Source organism: Desmodus rotundus, chromosome 9, assembly GCF_022682495.2.
Source record: "Desmodus rotundus isolate HL8 chromosome 9, HLdesRot8A.1, whole genome shotgun sequence".
Taxonomy (NCBI): Eukaryota; Metazoa; Chordata; class Mammalia; order Chiroptera; family Phyllostomidae; genus Desmodus; species Desmodus rotundus.
The window spans coordinates 94,774,101-94,799,566 of NC_071395.1; the positions used below are offsets into that span (position 1 = coordinate 94,774,101).

The window sequence follows — 25,466 nt, forward strand, 5'->3', positions numbered from 1 at the left end:
CAAACAAAAAAACCCCACAAGGTCACAGGAGAGACATTCAATCTCAAGGCTTTATTTTGAAAATTTGGTTCCAGATATGTCTCCATAACATACATCACACCTTCCTTCACACTTGAAGGGAAAAATCCTTAAGAGTTCACCACATTTCGGTGTTGTCATTTTTAGTGTAAGCTTTTGTTCTTCTATAAGAAGCATCTCTCTGGATTCAAACCACAGAAATGTAGATGAATGTTATTTTCATCGTGTAATCGTTTAAAAAGTCACATCAAAATTGAAAGCTGACACCATGCACTGAAAGTTTATGATCATTTTTCACCAGTCCTATGTTCTTGTCGTTGATTTCAATTGCTGGTACAGGTGATTTTAAGATGAATTATTCTGCAAAAACACCATTCATGTTGAGATCACAAAACTATGTTTTGATAGTCTTTAAAATTTTTTTTTAACTTTTGTCTTCAAGAGCTACTTCCTTCTTGCTGTTCTGACCAGTGACCTTTTTCCTGTGACAAGGAAAGTAAGGAAAGCTGAGTCAGAAATTCTAGCTATATGTCTTTCCAAAAGTCTACTAGTTTAATAAACATTGACTGAAACCTACTGTAGAGTCAAATATCTGAGGCACTCGGAACACAAAGATGCTTAGGTCTCTGCTCTTTAGAAAACCACCATCATCTAAGTGAGACAGAAGGGTCACAATAAAGTGCACTACATTATACCACAGTACAAAAGACGGATTCTGATCCTGACTTAATAGTAAGAGTTCACAATGATTAAGTGTTAATACTGTTGTAAGTGCCTTTTATGTTATCACCTTGGATAATCTTCCTAACTTAGGAAGATTCTACTGTTTTCCTCATTTTACAGATGAGGAAAATGAAGCAGAGTGGCCGGGCAACGTGCTGATCATCACGCACAGGTGATGAATGTTAGACAGGAATCCCAACAGTCTGACTTTAGGGTCTGGTGAGTGCCATCGACTAAATGTTAACACAGGAAAAGGAAACAAGTTTTGAGAAAATAATCAGTGTCTACCTACCACAGTATAGTAACACAAAGTTCCCAGATGTATATTAATTCATTTAATCCTCAGTCAACCCCAAGTGGCAAGAATTGGTATTACTTTCTTTCAGGTTTAGAAGCCTGGGCCTGAATGTATGGACGTATGAGTTATCAGCATACAGGTATAAACTGAGGCTACAGGTGTGGACAGCATCCTTAAAGGAACATCTATATTGGAAAACTAAGCTAGAGTCAGATCAGTTCTTCTTTGTAGGCTATGTTAAAAAGTATGGCCTTTAATTTAAATGTAAAGAAAATTGACAGCATCTTAAGTAGGGGTCTAAAGTGACACAATTTACACCAAGTATCCTCAAAGTCTTAGTACAGCTGTTAAGATTTTTTTCCTTTTCATTGAACTTATTGGGGTGACACTGGTTAACAAAATTATACAGGTTTCAGATGCACAAATCCCACACCACATCATCCGTACACAGTATTGTGTGTTCACCACCCATAGCTTTAAGCTTTGATAACCTCATAAGTAGAAATGCTACAAAACTGACAAAAATAACGTTGAAAGTATAGGACTGCATTTGCAATCCTGGCTGTACGATCACCTGCAGAACAAGGTTCTAACGCACGTGTGACCGTTCTGATACAGCCAAGCAGAGTGACCTTCTCTGCCAATCCACTCGTCTAAGTGTCACCCAGAAACTGCTGCCACAAAATATCTGAAAACCTATTTGCTGGGTGGCTCAGTTGCTTGGAGTGTTGCCCCACAAACCAAAAGGATGTGGGTCGATCCCTGGTCAGGGCAAATACCTAGGTTGCAGGTTCGATCCCTAGTGGGGGCATTTATAGGAGGCAACCGATCAATGTTTCTCTCTCATACCCATGTTTCTCTCTCATTGTCCCTTCCCCTCTCTCTAAAATCAATAAACATCCTCACGTGAGGATTAAAAAAAACATTAAGAACTCACAAAACTAACTACAAAAGAAATTAAAAGGATTACTCTTTCAAATGACATTTTTGTAACTTTGTAGCATTTACTCTTCCCAGGTTATTAAAGCTTAAAACTGAACAGAAACTTTGGGACACTCTGCTCTCTATATTGAACTGAACGTTATTTCCCAGTCAATACCAATGGCAGTTAAGACTCTTAACCCACTTAGAAGGAAAGTGCATTCCAGTTCCCATGACTTTGTTCACCTTGTTCCCTCTACGTGCCTATAGGTTTCCTATCCTTAAAGATTGTTCTACCTCCTTGAAACTTTCTGTGACTACTAATCTGTAAGGACTTTTTCCTTCTTTTTTATTTAAGAAATCATTCTCTCTCTTTTTTTTTGCATACTAATTTCAGGAAACAGGTCTCATTTTATAGTCATTTGTATAATCTACCTCCAGCAAGTACTTGGCAGGACAATAGATACTCAGTAAATGCCTACATTTCATATATAGTATATATTAACTGGTACTAGTAGAATTTGAAGAGTGTCAGTTTCCATAAACAGCAGAAAAAGTAGTACTGTTCAGAATATGTTAGCCTACTCCTATCAAAACATGTAGCTTCCTAGAAGTACTGAGCAAAAAAAAGTAGTCCTATGTGTATGCTAAAAAAATCTATTACTTAAAACCCTCATTCAACTCAGCAAAACTACTACAAATTTAACCAAGGCATTCTTTTTAGAGATTTTACAGTGTACTTCTGCGTAAGTCTAAGATTACACTGAAACCCTGCCCAGAATATGGAGCTTCAAGGAAAATCTCATCAATATATACCCTGTAACTACTGGCTTCAGTATTTTGCTACAAGCTGTGTGGCAATGGCGGGCAGTGCAATTCTAATTCACAGGGAATTGAAACCCTATTTTCAGAGGTGGAAAAAAAACAGACCACTAATATACAGATACAGAAAAATTCCAGGATTGAATCATCCAAGCTTCCAAATCACAGCCAACCTAAGAGATGTTACTTCTATTATATTCTGTAACATACTGTAAACCTATTCTATTTCTAAATAACTTATCCTAAGGAAAAGTGCCTATTATAACTATATAATGGAGTCAACAGTTAACTTTTCTCACCACATACTCACCGTTTATTCTTAGCTTTTTCTAAGAAGTATTTTGGAGTTGTACTAATGCTTTCTCTTTGCAAAGGCTTCTTAATCATCTTTTTCTTTTGTTTGCTGAAAGTTACAATGAAAGGAAAGAATTAAATTAAGTGAAAATTTAAAAGATAAATCTAAACTATAACTATACATTGTGATTCTTGATCACAAAATTCATTTTTTATCCACTTACTGGTTTACCCACACTATATCCACTTTCTGTACTAGATTACCTAACAGCATTTACAGAGGTTAACACAAACGTATGATAAATTCAGTCAATTTTTAAAAAGGCAGTGATTGTGATTAAAATGTGTCCTTTGTCAACCTTACATCCTGGGCCAACATGCACCAGAGTTTGATTTTGGCCAATTTACTGCTTTATACCATCTTTATGAACTAAAAATCTAATTATAGTTCACTCACATTGAATAATTTCTTTAAAAATCTAAACACTTAAAATTTCAAAGATGAAAAAACTAGCAATGAAAGAAAGTATAATAGACACAAGCATTTAAAAGGAAAACTTTTATCTTAAAATGTTCTTAATACTATTGTTAGAACTATAACGTGTAAAAGTATGAAAGCGAGAATGTATATGCTGAGAGAGAGAAAGAGAGCCGGTCTGGTGAATTTAAAGTTGTACCTGAGTAGTTTCTGGAACCCCTTTATGTACTCTGGAACAGGACATCCCGCCTGCTGTATGACATTGGCAATGCTGCAAGAGGTGCCCACACACATAAATTTGTATCTAATCAAGCTGATGTTTATGAACTTAAACCCTCTGTACAAGAGGGACTAAAACTATACAAACAAGAAAGTAATCCAGTAAAGTGTTTTGATACATTATTGATTATCACCAGCTGTCATCATACTGGATGACTGAGAGAATGTCTGCTGGACTAAAATCAATGAATTGATGAATAATTTTAGATAGCAGCTATTTCAACATTTATTTCCTCAAGCCCCAGAAAGCTACTAGGGTCAAGCTTGGATGAGACACTGACTAGAGCCAGAGTCAAGCTTACATCTATTAGATGACAGTGCTCACTGTGGGTCTGGCAGTAAGTCTGTCATGTAGAGTAACTTACTCAATCTTCACAAACCCCGTTGTGTAAGTACTATCATTATCCCCGTTCCCGATGGAAAACTGAGGTGCACGGTTACACTGGTGGGGGGTGGGGGTCATCAGATTCACACGCTTGGACTGGCTGAGGAAACTGCTCGTGCGCCCAGACTGTTCGGATACAAACCCACTACACATGCACACGTGACAGTCTGCTCGATGCAAAACCAAGGCTGGCGGAGCCAAAGCTCTGAAGTACAAATCAAAATCCTCGCCAAAATGGACAAACTCAAAGTGCAAGCTGCCTTCGGCCATGAATCAATTTTAATTGTTAGGAATGTGATCTGTTACCAATTATCGTCAGCCTAAATTTTCTGTGGGCAGCCAAATGTAGGGAACTCAGCTTCTATATTAATATCTATGCTGATGTGCTAAGTTACAACCCATGGTTCTAAAAGTGTATCATGTTACTCAGGCCTCAAGGGGCTACAATGGAATAATACTGGAGTGTGTTACTGAAATAATTTTTCCTGGGACTAAGTATAAACTTCCATCTGCCCCTAAGAGTAATGCGAAGGATGCACTACAATAAGAGATGATTTTGATGGGGCTAAAGAGACTCAAGAATTAATTTAAACTATTCACTCATCCCCAAACCTTAGTATTACACTGTGAGTAATATCCACTGGTGGCAATTGGAAGAGTTCTGCGAGTTATTAAAATTTGAGAATATTTGTTATTAAAAATAATAATGGAAAGGCAAAAACAAGGCCTGTTGATCATTTTCTCTTCTCATTGCTAAAATTTGGCCAACTATTACCATAACAGAATTTTGGACAAAGCTGTTTTGTGATTTATCTGTTAACTGTGTATACATACATATAAGACTAATAATGAATCAACATTACAAACTTAATGAGTTATTTTTCCTAATTTACCTTCTTAATAATGGTTTATCATCTTCAGTGAAAAATGTAACAGCTTTTCCTTTATGCCCTGCTCTTCCAGTTCGACCTAAGAGAAACCAGACAATTAAAAAACTTTTTTGGGGGAGAGGGACCTTCAAGATTCACATATAAAAGTCCCTGGATTTTTCACAGCACTAAAAAATGAGCGGGGTTGTAGCGAACAGCAGCGGTGCTAAAATGAAGGAGTGCAGAGTCAGGGGACAACTCACCTATCCTGTGGATGTATTCCACTGAGCTCGTTGGAAAGTCATAGTTGATCACCAAGTTCACGCCTTTGAAATCAATCCCTCTGGCTAGCAAAGCTGTACAAATAAGGACCCAGATTTTTCCTGCTCTGAAGCTGTGGACTGTGTTCTCTCTCTGTCAATAGAACACATATTAAATGTTCCAGTGCTACTTTAGGAATGAGTATAAGTTATGCCAGTACTTTTAAACTTAGTTGTTCTTTGTCATTTTGAAAGCATACGTTTGAGTCTACCTGTTCCTGTGTTCTGTCTGCATGAATAACATCCACATTAACACCTTCATATATGAGCTCATGGAAAAGTTCTTTAGCCCTTTCAATGGACTGGACAAAAACAAGAACAGGTGGATTGAAACCCTAAAAAAGAAAGGCAAAAATCAGCACACACAACCCGTAATTAAGAATATAAACTCAGTATTTCATATGATTTTAGTTCACAAAGGAGCCCAGTTCGATTCAGTGTACTTTCATTGCCAATGCGTCTGGGATGAGCGGTCTACACTGCCCGTCTTCCCCATCATCTGTTCTCTGCAGTGGGTTCTTTCCAACCAACTTGAACTGTACTCTCCACCTTGTAAATTCCGATAATCTTGTCTAATTAACCCCCTTCACCTTTCTACAGCGATGGATGCACACTCCTTCAAATAATCATCTCTTGGCCTCTGTGCCTCAGAACTTTTTTGATTCTGCTTAAAATGTAATGACTGTGTTTTTAATTCATTATCTACCCTAATTGTGGGTATTCTCCCAAAGCTTAGTTCTTGGTTCTCAGCTCTCTCAATGTAATATTTACCTTACTAAGTTAAAATCTCAGTTATAAACTACCAGCTCTAAGCAAATGATTTTTACATTTATATCATTCCATGCCTCTCTCTAAACCAGCTTTGTATGTTTTCAACTGTCTGTATTACAGCTTAACCTTTTTATTTTGGTTCACACACCCCTTTCAGAATCTAATGAAAGCCATGAAGCTTTCTAATAGGCAACCACGCATTTACACAAAATCTAACATAATTTTAGAGGGTTTACAAACTCCTAAAGTTCATACATGACTAAAAATACCTGGTGTACAATCCTATGTATCTGTGAAAACCTTAAATTTCCTATTGTTAAGTGACATCCTTAAGAATATTTTTAAAACTAACACATAGTATTTGTTATGTGCCAACCACTATTATAAGTACTACGTTCGTATTGACTCACTAATACTAAAACAACTGGAAGAGGTAGATATTATTATCCCCATTTTACAGACAAGGGAGCTGTGGAACAGAGGTTAACTTGCCTAAAGCCAGGATTCCAGTCCAGGTGGTCTGGTTCCAGAGCATGCTCTTTACCCATGTCTGTGAATCACTGTGCTCACATCCACCTCCGAGACTTTATTACACCGCCTCACCTTTTAATGCCACAAATCTTCATGGCCCAGATTAGTAGCATTTCCTCTGCAAGGCTTTCTCCAACCAATTCAACTCACCCTGGTGGTCCCCTTATACTAACTATATGAATGTCTAAGCAAAACAGTCTACAGCCTTTTATGGCACTTTACCACAAACTATCTTACACAAGTGTATTTATTTTAGCCCTAAAAAAGATGCAGTTCTAAGGGCAGAGCTTAGGATTTATATTTCTTTTATTACCCAGCCCCCCTCGCCCAACCCTTCAGTACCTAGCCTTTTAATTATGGCTTCTACTCAATATTTACTGAAGGGATACAAAGAGAAAACCCCAGTCGTTGTCCTACTCATTCCACAATGCCCCAGCTCAGTAAGAAACCAGCAGAGGGATGGGGGGACATGCAGGGGCAGACACATATGCAAGGCTTTCAGGGCATCAGGTAGGTCTTTTCCTAGCTTACCCTGAGCCAGGAATAGAAAGCTTACTATATCCTAATAGTTGAGCCTCCCCACCTTGGGACAAGAGCTGGCCCAATGTACTTAACAATTTACCACTGGGTTATTAAATATGATGCCAGAAAGTGCTCAGCCTCCCACCATGAATATAAGGCTTAGTGAACTTTATCAATATTCAAGACTGTTTTCCAAGTATACCTTTTTAATAAGTTCTCTCATGGCTAGAAGTTTTCCAGTCTCAGACCCAACAAAGAGAAGCTCTTGTTCCACAGTCTCTACTGCAGAATTCCTGAGAAGAAAACATACCTTATAGTTTGCAAGAGCCAATTTTTGCTTCCCTTCCCCTGAAATTCTAAATAAATGAAAAATTTACAAATGACTTCAAAAGAATGACCTTTTCCACTGTCAATACGAGTACTTAATTATATATACTTAACCTGAAGTTATTTTTTAAATGTTTTATTGTAGTTATAAAAACATTATTAAGAAAGTTTGAAAAATATAGCCCTGGTTGGTTGGAGAGTCATCTCATACACCAAAAGCCTGTGGATTCTACTCCGAGTCAGGGCTCTTACCTAGGTTGCGGGTTCAATCCCCAGTCTGGGCATGTACCGGAGGCAGCTGATTGATGTTTCCTCTCTCACACTGATGTTTCTTTCTCTGTCTGTCTGTCTCTCTCTCTGCCCCCTACCCCTTCCTTTTTCTCTAAAATCAATAAATATATCCTCCGGTGAGGTTTAAAAAAAATTTTTTTAAGTTTGAAAAATATAGAAAATGTAAACAAAATTAATTACCCACAATTCTACCATTTTAGAATAAACTTTGACATTTTGTTTTGTTCTAGTCATAAACTTTCGCATCTAATTATTTACTTACAAAATCTTGCTAAAAGTAAAACTATTTTACTTTGTATTAAAATAATGAGAACATTTTTAAGGTTGTTATTACATATAGCTAGATTTTTTTTCTTTCTTATTAATACTTTTCTTAACAAATTGCAGGTTTCATTTATAGACAGACATTGGGACTGGGGCCTTATTAATGCTCTATGAGCTGCTACCATATATTATACTATATCATAAATATTTTTCCATTTTGTTGTGTGCCTTCATAACTACAGTTATGGTGAGTTTGTTGTATTTTCTTTTTATACTCAGGAATTATGTTTAAAATAGACAGCGTATTCTTTACTCTTCCATTTGGCTTCGTTTTTACTCAACATGGTATTGTGAGTACTTTTTCATATAGCTACAGTCTTCCTATTTATCGTTCCATGGGTTGTGTAACATTCTATCAAATGGCAATACCCTAATTTCCAAAAACTTTTTTCTACCAGTGAGCATTCATTTAGCATTAAATGCTCCCCAAAATATTTTTAAAAGGAATTATAAACTAAACCGCTCAGTAACATCAGCTTCCTCCTTTGTGGTCCTACTTAGTTAAGGCATCGAAGAAATTAAATCCTCTGGGTGGCCAGAGAACTCACGTTATATTCTGTGGATGGGAAAAGTCAACGAAAAGCATAATAATGGGAATATTAATATGACAATCTTCCCCAGATTATTCTAAAATAGAAAATCCTTAATCAATCTTGACTTTACAGGATATATTTCTTTTAGTAAAATTCTCTATTTTTAATCTTAGGCCAAACCACCTATCTTCTTGAGTCTAAAAAAAATGACTTGTACTTAAAAAAGAGAGAGAGAGAGAGAAAACAGTGGGATAGTGCAGAACAAGTACCTTGCTCCAATGGACACAGTGATGACGCTGTCCAGATTGAGTTTGCACCACTGCTCAACGTCATATGCGAAAGTTGCACTGAACATAGCTCTTCTGACCTTGTGGGATGTGCAGGCCAGGAAAATAGAAGCCAGCTGGTCTCTGAACCCAGTTTTGCCATCTTCAAACAGTTTATCTGATTCGTCTACTATCAGCCATTCGACACTAGGAAATAACAAAACAATCTTGTGGGTATTAAACTGGAAGAACAGACCTTTCACTAAACCATGAGGACACACGACGAAGTCAAACCATAATGCTGCTTCCCAGACCCACATACCACGTCACAAAAAGGTACAAGAAAAAAAAGGAGGAAAAAGGTAAAAATAAGATAAATTACCTATTCCATTAGACTCAAAGATATGAGGTTCCATTAACAACAACAAAGCTTCACATAAACTTTATAAACACCACCACTGCTGAAAGATGTGAGAAAGTCTAGGAGGATTCTGAGCTAACTGTTTATCAGAATCTGTAATTTTCTTCCAGACCAGACTTATTTTTCTATGAATTTAATGAAAACCATTATTCTCTGCACCAACACTTACTGAAAGTTGGCAGACAGCACGCTCCAAGGGGCAACAATGCAAGCAACTGAGGACAACATATAATCAACTAAATGAAAAACACACATAAAAAACATTAAAATATCATCTGTACCTTGTTAAGTCTATTCCTGGAGGATCTTGTTTTAATAAATAGATAAGTCGATTTGGAGTAGTCACAAGAATATCTATAGGAAAAACAAATGGTGTAAATTGCAAAGGCAAGTTTCATGCCATTTGGACTAGAGAATTAAGCCTCCTGAATTTCACGAATAACCCGAAGAGGGGAGAGCAGGGAGTGGTTATACTCACTCCGCCAACAACACAGAAGTTCTTCCCTGTCAGTCAGCTCACATACGTACCGTACTTTTTTATCATCATAGCACAAACTAGTATATCCCTTCTTCACTACATTTGATCTGTCTTCTCAGCTTCTAAGAGGCAAGAATGCTATAATCCAACAGTTTGATTTTTCAAATTTTTTTCAAGGAAAACCCCTTTTAAAATGAAATTTTATTCAAAAAGGAGATTCTCCGGCTGTATAAGGGTACAGATGTAAGCTCTTCTTGTCTGCAGAGCATTTCCATGGCCTTTAGTGTAAAGGAGGGTTTCTTAATCTCACTACATGGACATTTCGGTCCAGACAACTCTTTCATTGTAGGGGTCTGTCTTGTACATTGCAGATGTTTAACAGCATCCCTGGCTTGTGCCTACTATAGATTAGTAGCATCCTGCCTCCAAATATTGACAAATGTCCTTGGAGGGTGAGGTGTGGGTGAAGGGCAAAACTACCTTTGGTTAAGAGCCACCAGTATAAATTTATAAAACTACTGGGTGAGAGTGGGGAGGTCTCTCTCACTTTCTCTAACAATGAAACTAATGACACGCACGACTACCCTTTAAGAATGCTTAGGCGTCAACTAGGCTATGTGTAGTTTCTAAGTGCCCTTCATGCTCTACCTGTCAAGCGTGAATCCCTTACCAAATTTCTTAGATGATTTTGGTCCAAATTTCTTGGCTGCAACTGCTGCTTTGTGGATCATGTGTATCCTGAATCCTGTCCCCTCGGATATTTTTACTAGCTCTCGGTGAATCTGAAACGGGAAATGGGAAAAAACATTACCTGCTCAAATACTTGGATAAGATGTATAGTCTCTTACATTATTAACAAAATAAATCCTTTACTACTCCATAAATACCTGAAATTAAACCTGGATAATGTGTAGATTAACCTGGAATCTAAGCAGCTCGGAACTTCAATGCCTAGTAATATTTAGTAGTTTCTTCGCGTCTAGTAAACGAGTTCTGAGGGATAAAACCAAAACTCTTCCAATCTGTTTCGTACTGTTTTTAGAATACAATACTATTATAATATTATAAAATTATTTCATACTTGGCATGTATTTTACACTAAGTACGATGGACAGTGGAGCAAATGATTGTATAGTTTTCTCAAAAACTTAGTAGAGTTTTCATTTTTCTAGGTGACCAAAATAAATTTTAGAGCAACTACATATTACAGTAGCCTTTTAACTTCAAGGTTCTTATTAGAATATCCCCCCCAAAAGTACAAATGTTAATCATGTTTTAGAAAATTAGGAAAGATGTGTCCGTATGCAGGAAAATACTAGAAGTGTGCTCTGTACAGAATACTTGATCATGACGAGAGACACAGGCCTTACTCTTTTGAGACCTTTTTATTACCCCAAATAGGAGGATGTCTGAAGCAAACGCCAAACACACCCTCTTTAGAAGCTACAAGTCATACCTGGCAGGCAAGTTCTCGCGTTGGCGATATAATCAGGGCTCGGAAGCCTTTATTTGCGGGTTGTTTCAGGTGCATTAAAATGGGAATGCTAAAAGCCAAAGTCTTTCCAGATCCAGTTGGAGCAGAAGCCAGAAGTTCTCGACCCTAAAAACAGAGTATATTAAATACAAGGAAAGCACATGAATTTTTCAGAGCCTGGTCAAATAACGCTACTGGCCATACAAATAACAAACAAAATGGTATGTAATAAATCCACTCATTCCAGTTCTTGTCACTCGTCTGTCTTCTCCCACATTTGCTTCTCGGACCTTACCCACCCCACCACTGCCACCGATGTCCATGTGAACTGCGTAAAGAATGTGGACAACAAAAATCCAAAGATAATTCACAGCCTCAATTATTTCCATTATTTCCATTGTTCTTTGCCACTAAACTCTTTTATCAAAGCAAAACTACAAAGACGACTTTTGGTCCTGATAACTGTGCAGCTCAATCCCTAGGGAAGGTTTTAATAAGTAACAAAATGGCTGGCAGAAAGAAAAAGTGGTGATAACCCGGGTGACAGAGCAGTGAACAGGCTGGAGTCTTCCGTAGGTCACCATGACTTCTAAAGGTTTAGGCTAAAACCTCGAGAGAAATAATCTTAAATGAGAGTCAAAGCAAATTTACTATGAGTCAAGAACAGTATTCAAATGTACTTTTACTTCAGTTCCTGAAAAACATGAAAAGGACTGGCACAGCGTCTTATGACTACCAGCACCGAAGGCCATCTTGGTTACGTAGGGAAAAACATCAGCTCTCATCGCTACAAAAAGAAACCTCAGAAAACGTAATTTCCAAAAATCTAGGTTGATGCACACATCAGTAGGTGGATATGCAAATCGTGATCCATTCAACAGAGTGAAAGAAATCAGAAATGAAAGAATAAATAATGAATGATTGCACTCATCTGACATCTAGAAGAGGCAAATCTAATAAATGGCAATAGAAATCAGAACAGTAGTTACCTCCAGGCAGGGGAGGGGTGAGGACAGAATGGAAAGGGCACAAGAGAATGTTCTGGGGTGACGAAATGCTACACATCTTCATTGGGGTGATGATCACATAAGGTGTGCATCGTTGAAGCTCACTGAACTGTGTACTTAAATCTATGTATTTCACTGCAAAGTATACTTCAATAATAAAAAGTATTGGGAAAAAAACAGGTTAGTACAAAAATTCTGTGTTTTTGAAATAGTTTCTGGGAATTAGAAACTAAATCATGGATGAATAAACAACATAGTTCCTATCAGAGTGTTTACACTCTTGTAAAAGGGAAATATAAATATAATTAGTGCAAATGCACAGTAAAGTGTAAGATAAATGTTGCAAAAAAAAGAACACACTAAATACCATGGAGACTTGGGTGGTAGAGGAAAAAGATCACACCTAGCTGTAGGGGTCAAGACAAGTTTTTTAAAGGCACCGGCAGTGGAGATGGACCTTAAAAGCAAGGCAAGGATTTCAACAGGGGCAAGAGATAAAGTAGAAAGAAAGATTTCACACACAGAGAAAAGAGGATGGGCAAACACAGGAAAGGTTAGAGGCATTCTAGACCTTCATACTTACATGCAGCATAACTGGAATGGCTTGCATTTGGATTGGCGTAGGTATCTGGAAGCCTGCATCTAGAATGTTCTGAAGCAGTCGAGAATTGATTTTATATTCCTGTTCAAGTTGCTGAAATGTAGCAATTGGGTCAGGAAGATCAGTTCCTTGGATGTGAATTTTGTGTTTATTCCGCAAGAAGTTTATCTGAAAAGGGAAATAAAGGCGTCTCCATGGATATGGTCAAAATATAAAGCAACAGTCCAAGTTAAGCTTTAGTAGTACATAAAACTTTTTGGTTAAATGTCAAGCCCCTAGATATAAATATTAGGTACATTTCATGTCCTTTCATAGAAGACCTTCGTAACAATGACATCTATCCATGCTTTCTTCATATTAATGTATCAATGTTATGTTATTCATGTTAATGCACCACCATCATACTCGTGACTTACAATCTTATATAAACTTTCAGAAGGTAGGCATTGCATCTGTCTATTTTCTTTATATGGCACTTAGCATACAAGTGCCAGTCCTTTCTGATGATTTACTCTAAACTCTGTTTATTAAACTGAATGCTGAAAGTGTGTTGGTTTGGTTTGTGAAATTCCCATTCTCTGATTGAGAGAGAGCCAAATTCTGGATTCTGGGTTACTGAAGTGAGCTGAACAATATTCTCCATGCGAAACACAGCAGATGTGCAACTGACATGACAATGGCTCGTTTGCTGTTTCTTCTGCATTCCACTCCCCCTAGTCCCAAGCTATGAAATACGTTCCCTGCCTTGCCGGTGTGGCTCAATTGGTTGAAGCATCATCCCATGAACCAAAGCGTTGCAGGTCTGATCTCAAGTCAGGGCACATGCCTAGGTTGTGGGTTCAGTTCCTGGTGGGTTAGGGCACAGACGAGAGGCAACCGATTGGTTTCTCTCTCCTATTGATGTTTCTCTCCCTCTCTTCCCCTTTCTAAATGTGTCCTCAGGTGAGAATAAAAAAATAAGAATAAAAAATAAAATATAATCAGTTTCTTAAGAATTCTAACTCTCAAATCCCTGTCAGGGGAAATCCTTCTAAAACAGTGAGCTTAACATAGAGGAGAAAGGGGGCCAATTTTATGTTCATCAGAAGAGATTAAGAAATTTAAAAACTTTAACTCTACATACATTATCAATCTTAAAACTTAAACAGGTCAAGAATTATACAGCATGTAGTATATTCTATAAGAATAATACCTATATGAATATATCAAGAATTATATATTTACTGACCTGTTCAAGTTTCAAAATTTCAAAATTAAAAGTATTCAGCCACAGCACAAACACTTTGCTTTAAGTCTTCATTAAAGTAAAATTCAAATTAATCAATCTTCTATCTTAACAAAACCATACTCACTTCTACCAAGAGAATAACCCAGGGACAGTGAAAAAGTCACTAGGTCAGAAATTGGGGCTAAGACATTTTCCTAACCTTTTCTTTTCTGATGTGCTCCAGCTTCCCTGAAGTTAGTTTATTTTCTCTTTTAAGTTTTTTATCTTCAATTTTTGCTTCCACTGATGATATCCACTGTATAGTAGAATCTTCTTCTTCTGAAGTAACTTCTAAAATATATTTTTAAAAATTACAAGATTTTAAGTGCAACATTCTACGGCACAGCAAACAGTTCATCCCTTTATACTAAACAAAATAAAAGTACTAGCTATAGCAACTACATGAAGGGAAGTAACAGAAAGTAAAAAAACTGGAAAAGGAGAGGCAAGTTCTATGTTGGTAAAATCAGAGCTTTGATGCTCATTCTCTTCCTTTTGTTAGTTATTTCAGCTGTGTAATACGTAGATGACTGTATACTCGAAAACAAGAGATTAATTGAAAAACTACTTAAATAGAAGTTTCAATGATGCAGCCAGCTTTTCTATATCTAAACAAGCAGCTAGAAAAAAAATATGATGAAAGAAGAGATATCACTTATAAGAGCAATGAACACAGCACAATATTATTATCTACTCAATAAAATAAAGATAGCAGTTCTCACTAAATCTATAACATTAGTTTAATGAGAAGTAATGACAAGATTGTTTTGGTAACTGGACTAGCTAACTTTAAAGCTTATATGGGAAAATAAGTATGTAAAATAACCCACAAAATTCTAAGCAAAGTAATGAGCAAGGACTACTTTTGGAATTTGTTTTTAATTTTTTTCGACTTGATTGAGGTACAATAGACATACAATATACTTGAAGTACACAATTTGAGTAGTTCTGACATATGTATACACCTGTTAAACCATCTCCACATTCAAAGCTATTTCCATCACCTCCCCAAATTTCCTTGTGGCCCCTTGTAATGCATTGCTCCACCACTAGGCAACAACCCACGTGCTTCCTGTCACTGTGGATTAGTGTGCTTTGTCTGGAAGTTTATGAAAAATGAAATCATGTAGTATTTATTTGAAATGAAATTAAGTCTGGCTTCTTTCATTCAGAAGAGTTTTTTGAGATCCCTGATGGACTATGTATCAATAATCTTAACTTTTTATTTAGAGGTTGCATTCCATCATAGGAATACACAATTAGTTTATCTTTTACCTGTTGAACATTTACATAATTTCCAGTTTTTGGCTAATGAAAATAAAGCCACTATGGACCCCCGTATCCAAGTCTTTGTGAGGACATATGTTTTCCTTTCTCTGAAAAGTCTAGGAGTACAATAGGTGGGTGCATGCTTAACTTAAAAAAAAAAAAGTCCTTTGTCAACGAAGACTACTGGAATTTTAATTAGGCTTGCAGTGATTCCACAGATCACTTTAGAGAGAAAATATTCATCTTCCCAATCAATAAACATAGTATATGCTATACCACTTGACTGAATTTTATAAGATGTTATAAGGCCACAGTAACTAAAATAAGCTGGTGTTGGTGTATGTATACAGAAATGTAAATCAATTAAATGGAACAGAGCCCAGAGAGAAACCCAAATACACAACAGTCTTGCCTTACCCATAGGGGACCTGTCCCAAGGTCCCTCCTGGATGTCTGAAACCACAGATGGTATCAAATCCCTTACATACTGTTTTTTCCTACACATGCATACTTATGATAAAGTTTAATTTATAAATTAGGGACAGTAAGAGATTAACAACGATAATAATAAAATAGAACAATTATAAAACTATACTGCAATAAAAGTTCTGTGAATGTGGACTCTCCCTCACTCAAAATATCTGGGGTTTTCCACTTACTATCTTTGAACCGTGGCTGACTGCAGGAGACTGAAAGAGTGGAAAGCAAAACCACACAAAAGGGGGACTACTGCATATGGAAAATAACTTTAAAATATGAGTTGCATTTGAATCCAATAGGGAAAAGATGGATTATCAATATATTAGAGCTAGCTAACCATCTGGAAAAAATTAGGTTAGTTCCCTATTCACTCCTTATTTCACATAAAATCCCAGAGGGTCAATGATCTCAATACAACAAAACCAAATTACACACAAGAAAACGGGTGAATTTTGAAAAAATAAGTTTTTAATAAAGGAAAAGATTAATTTAATACACAAAATGGAAAAAGGATGAAGATGTGCACATGGCAAACTAGAAGACATCACTTGTAAGCATAATATGCTAAACACAGCGCAAATTTCCTTCATGTATTTGCAGTCTAATAAATTCAAGAGAAACAGATGAACAATCTAATAGAAAAAAGTGCAAAAAACATGAGGAAACAAATTTACCAAAAAAGAAAACTCATATATATTGCTGGTGGGCATCACAGTAGAATAACTTTTTTTTTTAATCCTCACCTCAGAACATTTTTTTTCATTGCTTTTAAAAAGAGAGGAAGGGAGAGAGAAACATCAACATGAGAAAGAAGCATGGATTGGTTGCCTTCTTGTATGCACCTGGACGGCAGATCCTATGCTCCCAGATCTGGGATTGAACATGCAACCCATTTATGTGCCCTGACCGGGAATTTAACCCAAGAACTTTCCATTATGCGACGATGCTCCAAGCAACTGAGCCACACTGGCCAGGACTAGAATAACATTTATTTATTTATTTTTAGAGAGAGGGAAGGGAGGGAGAAAGGGAAACATCAATGTGTGGTTGCCTCTTGTGTGCCCCCTACTGGGGACTTGGCCTGCAACCAAGGCACATGCCCTGACTGGGAATCGAACCAGAGACCTTTCAGTTTGCAGGACAACACTGAATCCACTGAGCCACACCAGTCAGGGCTAGAATAACTTTTCACAAAAATTAAAATTATGCTCCCTTTAATGAGACAGTTGGCATTAACAGATCTAAATCATTACTAATCCACAAGATAATGAATTTTCCAATTAAAACTAGATGTGTCTATACACCATTGTTGCTGAATGGTTATAGAACATATCTGGTGGTTTTTGATTGTCCAACATTTGAAACCTTTTCCTAAGTTTGTGGCAGGTCTATATTTTCAACTAACCTTGGTAGAAAGCTTTATTCAACTTCCTTGCTTCCAGGGAAGTAAAATGACATTTATTGCAACACTACTAATAGCAGAAGAGAGAAAACAAACTACATGTCCATTACACAGAAACCTGTTAAATCAATTATGGAATATATAATGAGATACTATGCTGTGTTAAGACGATTAGCTTCCTACTGATTCCAAATAATCTCCAACATACATTGTTTTTTAAAGGTGGGGGAGGGGAGGGAAAGTTCAGAACAGAACAGAACAGTATATAGAGTATGCTATCACTCATGTTTTTTAAAGGGAGGTATAAATATATGAGAACAGAATTATCTCTACAAAAATACATAAGAAATTAATATCCAGTAAAGCATAAGAAAAGATGCTCAACCTCACCAGTCATCAAGAAAATATAAAGTTTCATTCACTAGATTGGCAAAAAACTTATGACCAACAGCATCCAGCATTGACATGGGTGTGGGAAGTCATTCTGTAATATCTGCTCAAAGAAAGAAGTGTTCATACCCTTCACCCAGTGACTCCACTTTTGGGATGCTAATTACAGAAATAATAGCACCTGTACATATATGTATATGTAAAAGCATATCCAGAAAAAGTCCAGTCATTGTTAATAAAACAAGAATGGCTCTGGCTGGTATGGCTCAGTGGACTGAGTGCTGGCCTGTGAATCAAAGGGTTGCTGGTTCGATTCCTAGTCAGGGCGCATGCCTGGGTTGTGGGCCAGGTCTTCATTGGGGGCCACGCAAGAGGCAACCACATACTGATGTTTCTCTCCCTCTCTTTCTCTTTCCCTTCCCCTCTGTCTAAAAATAAGTAAAATCTTTAAAAATAAATAAATAAATAAATAGATCAAGAACGGTTTGTACAAATCAATGTAAACCTGGCAGCCAAGGAGGGTGGACTGGAATGTGCATGCGTGAACAACGACGACTTCACTGTACTAGTCAGTGGGGGTGGTAGATGCCATTGAGTGAGTATGTGGACTGTGTGGCCGTCATATTCAAAATGACTGAGTGTTAAGCTTGAACATTCCTCTGTGGAAACTACTCATGTAATTAAGAAGGCCGCAGCTATGGACAACTGGTGACTGGCAGCTTCATCACAACAATGCACCACCACATCACGTGGTGTAGAGTTTTTTGGCAAAATATCAAATCATCCAGGTGACTCAGCCCCCTACAGCCCAGATTTGGCCCCCTACAACTTCTGGCTATTCCCAAAACTAAAATCACCTATGAAAGGGAAGAGATTTCAGACCCTTGATAAGATTCGGGAAGAAATGATGGGGCAGCTGATGGCGACTGGGAGAACTGAGTGAGGTCCTAAGGTGCCTACTTTAAAGGGGACTCAGGTGTCATTGTCCTATGTACAATGTTTCTTGTATCTTCTTCAATAAGTATTTTATTTTTTGTATTACATGACTGGACCCTGTTTGGACTGTATGTATGTATGTAGGTATGTATGTGATTGATTGATTTAAGCCATATTTATAATAAATACCTGGAAGCAACCTGAATGCCATCTACTGACAAATGACTGTGTATTGTCTGACTTGTAACCATAAGCTTGTATAATTTTTGTAACTGAAAAAAGTTAAATAAAGAGAAAGAAATCAAGCACTAACCTGAAATCCTCCTCTTCCTCTTTTTTTTGTTTTGCTCCCTCTTCCTTTCAGTTAGGTTCTCTTCTTTTTTCTCTGCATCTTGGAGTTCCTGATGAGTTCTTGCTTCTCCACACTCACCTGGGACAGACTTCTTGTTCCCAAAAAAGTCCAGTCTCTGTAGTATCTCCGAAGAATCAAAGTCATACTTCCTTTTTCCTACCTAAAACCCCAAAAATGAAAAGTGAAATCAACAGACTGGCATTGCTTTCACCCAAGCAACATGGCAGTAAAGGAATAAGTCCGATGGCTCCCTATCTTTTTTTCACCAAATATTTGTTGCACTAACAAGCGTGTTTGGGCAAATGGAATCCAAAGTGATACCTTTTCTGACTTTGTAAAAAAATAACCAACAGCAACAAACACATATGCTTATCGGCATAACACATGCTGTCAGGCAGACTTCTAAACATGTATCTGTATTAAATTATTTCATCCTTCAACAACACTATGAGGCAAATAGCAATATTACAAATGAGAAAATCAAGGCATTAGGAGGTTAAGTAACTTGATTTGGACCCAAATAATCTAGCTCCAAAGTTCAAACTCTTAACAACTATACTATACAACCAGTTGGAGAATGAAGAAACATACATGTCTCACACACTCACACAACGTCCCTAGTCCCAATATCAAGGTTGACATTGAAGATTTTCCATAATTGGGCCCCAACTACTCCCTATTTACCACCCTATATAAAACCTCCCATTTCTAAATCTCTCTTCTCATACGTTAATTAACATTCCACGGGTTTGCGGGATTAAAAAGAACAAAGCCAAGTTAGATGCATGCCGAGCCAAACCCAGGTAGACTATAGCGAAAGCATCTGTTCTCTCCACTGAGTTTTTTCTGTTTTCAAAATTCTTTTCCACTAGTTTCGGAGAAAAAGTTACTTTTGAAAGAAGGATTCCAACTGCACTTTGAATAAACTAAGAAGGTGGGGGCAAGGGGGGAGCGTCTCCTTGCCAAGCCCAAATAAGTCAACAAAAGGATGCGAAACTAGTTGATACAGAATGCCAGTAGGTCTGAGGGTACACCAAACGCCAAAGGAGGTGAAAATGCTCTCCAGCCTGGCCAGCGGGTCTCCGAAGGCAGGGTTCCCCAGCAGCCAGTTCATTCTCCGGCTCCTGATCCTTCTCAGTTACTCCGGCTTCTGTGCGCCTGGGCATGGTACCTGGAATCGCGCTGCGTCCGCAGAGAAACGTCTCACATCGAATTTGGCTCCAGCGCCAAGCCTGCGAAAGAGATCGTGCGTATCCATCTTTTCCCAGAAAGCTCCGCGGTCCCACAGCGCCTGCGCAGACTACTTCTCCCGTGAGGTCTCCAGCTAGGCCTAGGGCGGAAATGGCTCTGGGGGCGGGGCAGGGCGGGGCGGGGCTTGGAGCACGCTTTCTTTGAGTGACTAGTAATCCTCTCTGTCACTGTGCGTGGTGTGGTGCGTGGTATGGTCCGTCGTATTTTTTTGTTCTTTCAAGAAAAAATTTATCAAGAGCCTCTTATGCAGAACACTGTTCTAGACTTTTAGGGATAATTGGTGAACCACTTCAAAAGCCTCAATTCACGAAACTCAATATTTTAGTGGAAACAGAAGACATTGTTAACAAATAAGGATAATTTCCGAAAGTGGAAAGTGCCATGAAACAAGTAAAACAGTATGCTGATAGAGAAAGGGAAGGGGACCTACGTTTAGGTACATTATTCAGGCTCATAATGATGGAGCGATATTTGAGCAGAGAGGAGGCAGGATTTCCCAGATTTGGGAAACAGCGTTGGAGATGGAGGAAACACAGGCCTGCGGAAAGGGGAAAGGTCTGGAACACTGGGATATGGAAAGAAGGCCAGGGTGACAGGAGACAAGTTGCAGTGAAGCAGGGTGGCACAGATAAGGTGGGAGGGACAAATATAAACCAGATCTCATAGAATATTATAAGAAGGTCATAGTAAGGAATTTTGATTTTCATCCAAACAGCCTGGGAAGCTTTGAAAATGTACTGAGAGTGCAACTATATTTTTTTCATTGCATTTGTACTGTACGAAATTATTTTCTTGTGCATTGCCTCTCCCAGGTCTAGAATGAAAGACCATGAGCACAGGGATCTAATATGCTTCATTGCTGTATCTCCACTTCCTGCGTACTCTAAGTATTTGCTGAATGGATGAGTGAATGTTTTACAAAAGGTTATTCTGGCTATTTGGAGAATGGACCATAGAAAGGGTAAGCATGGAAACAAGGAAGCTGGTCAAAGTAGAAATTGTGATGGTGGTTTGGGCTAGCGTGGTATGTGTGCTGGTGGAGTTAAATGGAAAGATTTGGGATATATTTTGGAGGTAGACCTAAACACATCCAATGCATTTCATGTGAAGATGAGGTAAGGGGAGGAATCAAAGATCACTCCTAGGTTATTGGCTTGAAACTGTGGGTAGATGGCATGCCATTTACTGAGCTAGGGAAGACTAAGGTAAGGACAGCTTTTGGGGGGAAATGAAGCATGGAGGTATTTGTGGAATCAATTGTTATGTTCTGGATATGTTAAGATGCCTAGTGGACTGCAAGTGGAGACATCCAAGTAAGTAGGTAGTTGGTTCCCTGAGTCTGAAGCTCAAGGAAGAAGGTCAGGACCAAAGAAATAAATGTAGGAGTCATCAACATATAAATGGTACAATGCAGTCACATCAGACGAGCATTTAACTTACTAAGGTTGAGTTATGCATATTCAACCAAAGAAAATAATGTAGTGTATACTACAGCATACTCAGGAAAGCAAGTGTGGAGTGCGCATGAGATGGGGGATATGAATCCCCTGTACCCTCAGATGTATTCAGCCCTGATTCCTTTTTATAGTGGGAGCATCTTGCTGTTGCAATTGTATCTACTGTTTAAAAATAAGTACTTTTTTAATGAAAAGTGAAAGCCCCAAGTGCTTTATCTATTGCTTAATAAAAACAATTAATCTCAAAATGAGAGGGGAAAAGTTGACTCTTTGAGCTTATTAGGAAATGGAGTGTTGGTCTTTAATTTGGCACATAAACATGATCACATTCATGTATAGGATCAACACGTATGAAACCACAACTACCATACTTCATGGGTGATTTAAGGAATGTCCAAGAATAATTCCACTCCGTGAGTTCTTTTTTTCTTTATGAGCTGACTTTAGAATCCAATTCCTATGTAACTGTGACAAACCCATATCTAAAAACCCAGATCTCTAAATGATCACTTAGGATAAGTAGGGAAGAGAAGGGAACCCAAGACTGACCCTTAGTGTACTCCAACCTTCAGAGATCAGGCAGAGGAGGATACACCTAGAAAAAGTTTGAGAAAAAGCAACTCCTTTGGGTTCAAAGGAGGTTTTTGGTTTTAAAAAAGTGGGCACCTGGGGATGTTTGTAAAATGTAAGGAACGAAAAGATGGAAATTGTTGATGTAACAGAGAATGGAGAATAATGGGATGGGGTGGGAGTGTTGGAGGGAGTGAGGAGGGAAGAAATGATATGAAATAATTTCTCTAAGAGTGGGAAAATGGACTTACTAGGAAAAGGCATAATATTGCTGGGCAATATTGCATAGAGACAATAAATTAAAAAAGAGACTAACCAGCATGATTCAGCTGCTTGGATAAGGGTGTGAAGAAGTTGTAGTGTTGGACTCAGCCAAGGTTAAAGTTTGTCCAGGTAAATATGGTAGAGGCTATGGCAGAGTTTCTCGTGCCCCATCCCCACTCCTCCACCCAAATAAGTCCCCTGGGATTAATAGTTGAACAGAGGTTTAGCCTCCTGAGACTCCAGAAATTGGGATGACTCTCCTCATTAAGAATAATACTCTGGCTTGTATTAATAATCCAATTTGCTTCCTTTCTTTCAGAGGAAAGTCGTATTGAGTGTTGAATATGTGCTTATATACTTTATTTTCACAAGCATGTAGTTGGAGTTAAACAAGTCTGAATTTAAATCCACCCCAGCCTCTCCGTCTATTAGTTGTGACTTGATCAGATTAAACTCTCTAGGACTAATTTTCTCATTTGTAAAATGAGGATTGTGATAACTCCTTCAGGATTGTTCTGAGGATTAAGCTAGGTTTGTAGGCAATGGTGTATAGTGGAAAGACCATAGTTTTGAGTATTGGAAAGACTTGTGTGGAATCCGATTGTTATCATTTAATAATTTGATCATCTTGGATGGGCTATTTCACTGGTCTGGGCCTCAACTTTCTTATTGGTAAAATAGGGATTATAGGATTATAGTATCTGCCTTGATGGCTAGGAGTAATGTAATAGTTCTCTGCACATGGTTCAAAATGGTTGAAATGCATCAAAGTACTATCTGTCTATCTGTCTATCCATTGACATCTGTCTGTCTACCATCCTAGTACATACGTAGTTGTTGTATAAAGCATTCACAACAAAACCTCAAGTATAGTAGGTGCTGAATAAATATTAGTTCTTTTCCATCTTTCAGTCCATTCTCCTGGTACAGTAGTTCTTGACCATACTTGCACATTAGAATCCCCTAAGGAACTTTTAAAAAGAAAAGAAAATTGGGTCTCACCCCCAGAAATTCTGGTTTAAGCGTTCTGGAGTAGCAACCTGGCCTATAATTTTTGACAGCTTCTCAAGTGATTCAAATTGCAGTCAGAATTAAAAGTCACTGCTAGAATGATCTCTCTCTCCAAAGCCCAAATGCGACCATGTTGCTTCTCTGCTTAAAACCTCCCACGATTCCCCATTGTCTACTCAGCGAAGTCCGAGCTCCTAGCACTTGTATGCCCTGAGCTGCGATTCTCAACACTCAAGAAATACGACACACTCCCATAAATAACTTCAGCCTGGGTTAGCTCCCTCTAGCCCTTTTACTTCCCAGCTATGCGACTTGGGTAAGTTAACTTACCTTCTCTAAGCTTTAATTTTATCATCTCATCACAACTTTGCTTCTTCTAGATATAGACTTTTGTACATACTTTCCTTTCTTCTTGGAATGTCCTCTCTCATTTTCCTCCCTGGCAAAATCCTTATATTCTTCAAAACTCAGTTTATTTGTCCTCTCCTCTGTGAAGCTTACCTTGAATGTCCCCTCCTTGACATAGTCCATCTTCTTTCTGTGATTTCTTGTGCCACTTTGTAAATACCTCTATTTTAGTTCTTTTCCTATTGCATTGTAATTATGTTTCCACGTCTGTTTTACACCAGACTTCGAGCTTGTTGAGAGATGGGCCTGTCTTCATATTATGTTTGGGTGAGAACCAATTTTCTTTTCTTTTTTAAAGTTCCTTAGGGGATTCTAATGTGCAAGTATGGTCTTCATCCATCTTCATATTATGTTTGCCTAGCACAAAGTCAGTTTCGTAGTAAGAAGTCAATAAGTCTTGTTGAATTAATGAAGTGAAATAAAATAAACAAAGGTCTCTGAAACGGCCACCATTGTGGGCTTAGGAAAGGACCTATGTCCTTTGCTTAGTACTTAGTAATAAATTTTGGCTGAATGAATGAAGTCAAATGGAAACTGTCAGACTTATATAACTTCTTTTAAAAAAATTGTTTAATTGATTTTAGAGAGAGAGGAAGGGGGGAGGAGAGAGAGAGAGAAACATCAGTTTGTCGTTCCCCTTATTTATGCATTTATTGGTTGATTCTTGTATGTGCCCTGACCAGGGATTGAACCCACAACCTTGACGTGTCATAACAGTGCTCTAACCAACTGAGCTACCAAACCAGGGCCATCATTTCTTACCTTGACAATGTCCAGCTGACTTATTAAGGGACCATTTCCTTTTCAGAGCAAAACAAAACAAAACAAGGAAAAACCACCGTCAATAAAAGTGACAAGGAATTGAATCATGGGTTGGTATAACTGGAATTTCTCCAAAAACCAGTCTGGTCTGACTGGCAGACACACGTGGCTTCTCAGCCGTAGCAAGTGAGAACAGGAAGTCTGTCTGCAGTGCAGTGGGAGCTGGGGGGCTGTCTTGTTGTTATGAACAGAGTGATCATGCCATACCCTCGGAGTGTGTTTTCGAGAATCTTTTCTCCTCCAATCCCTGCTTATCACTTAACAAACCCTGTTATTGTTTTTACAGTGTGCTCGGCATGGGAGATTAGACACAGTCTTTGCTCTCAAGTGGCTTAAAGTCTACTACAGGCAGAGAGCTCCTTACAAACAGAGCAAGCAAATTCTCTAGGCACTGTGGTATATGTTACAGGACGGAAGGGAGTAGTCGCTCTGTGGTGGAAGGATGGGCTGGGCTCTGTGGAAAGTTAAGAAAGGTTTGTAGAGGAGAGAAAGCTGGCATACCCTTAAAAACAAGATACTGACAAATTAGACAAGACAGGTAAACTCCTCTAAGAAAAGGGAACAGCAGCAACAAATGTAAGGGGGCATGAAAAAATCCTGTTGTGTTTGGGGGTCTGCTAGTGATTCAATAAAG

General features: G+C 38.1%; 1 protein-coding gene across 1 annotated transcript; it reads right to left on the reverse strand.

Annotated features, from left to right (window-relative positions):
• Nucleotides 1–32: 32 nt before the first annotated feature.
• On the reverse strand, nt 33–20,354 carry DDX52 (DExD-box helicase 52). Its single transcript, XM_024573277.3, has 15 exons — nt 20,221–20,354; nt 19,011–19,209; nt 14,381–14,511; nt 12,936–13,121; nt 11,328–11,471; nt 10,542–10,653; nt 9,675–9,747; nt 8,976–9,179; nt 7,434–7,524; nt 5,620–5,742; nt 5,351–5,501; nt 5,112–5,187; nt 3,754–3,825; nt 3,093–3,185; nt 33–500 (listed from the first exon to the last, which is right to left on the reverse strand). The coding sequence occupies exons 1-15, from the start codon at nt 20,305–20,307 to the stop codon at nt 443–445; spliced, it is 1,800 nt and encodes a 599-aa protein (XP_024429045.2). The 5' UTR covers nt 20,308–20,354; the 3' UTR covers nt 33–442.
• Nucleotides 20,355–25,466: the final 5,112 nt, after the last annotated feature.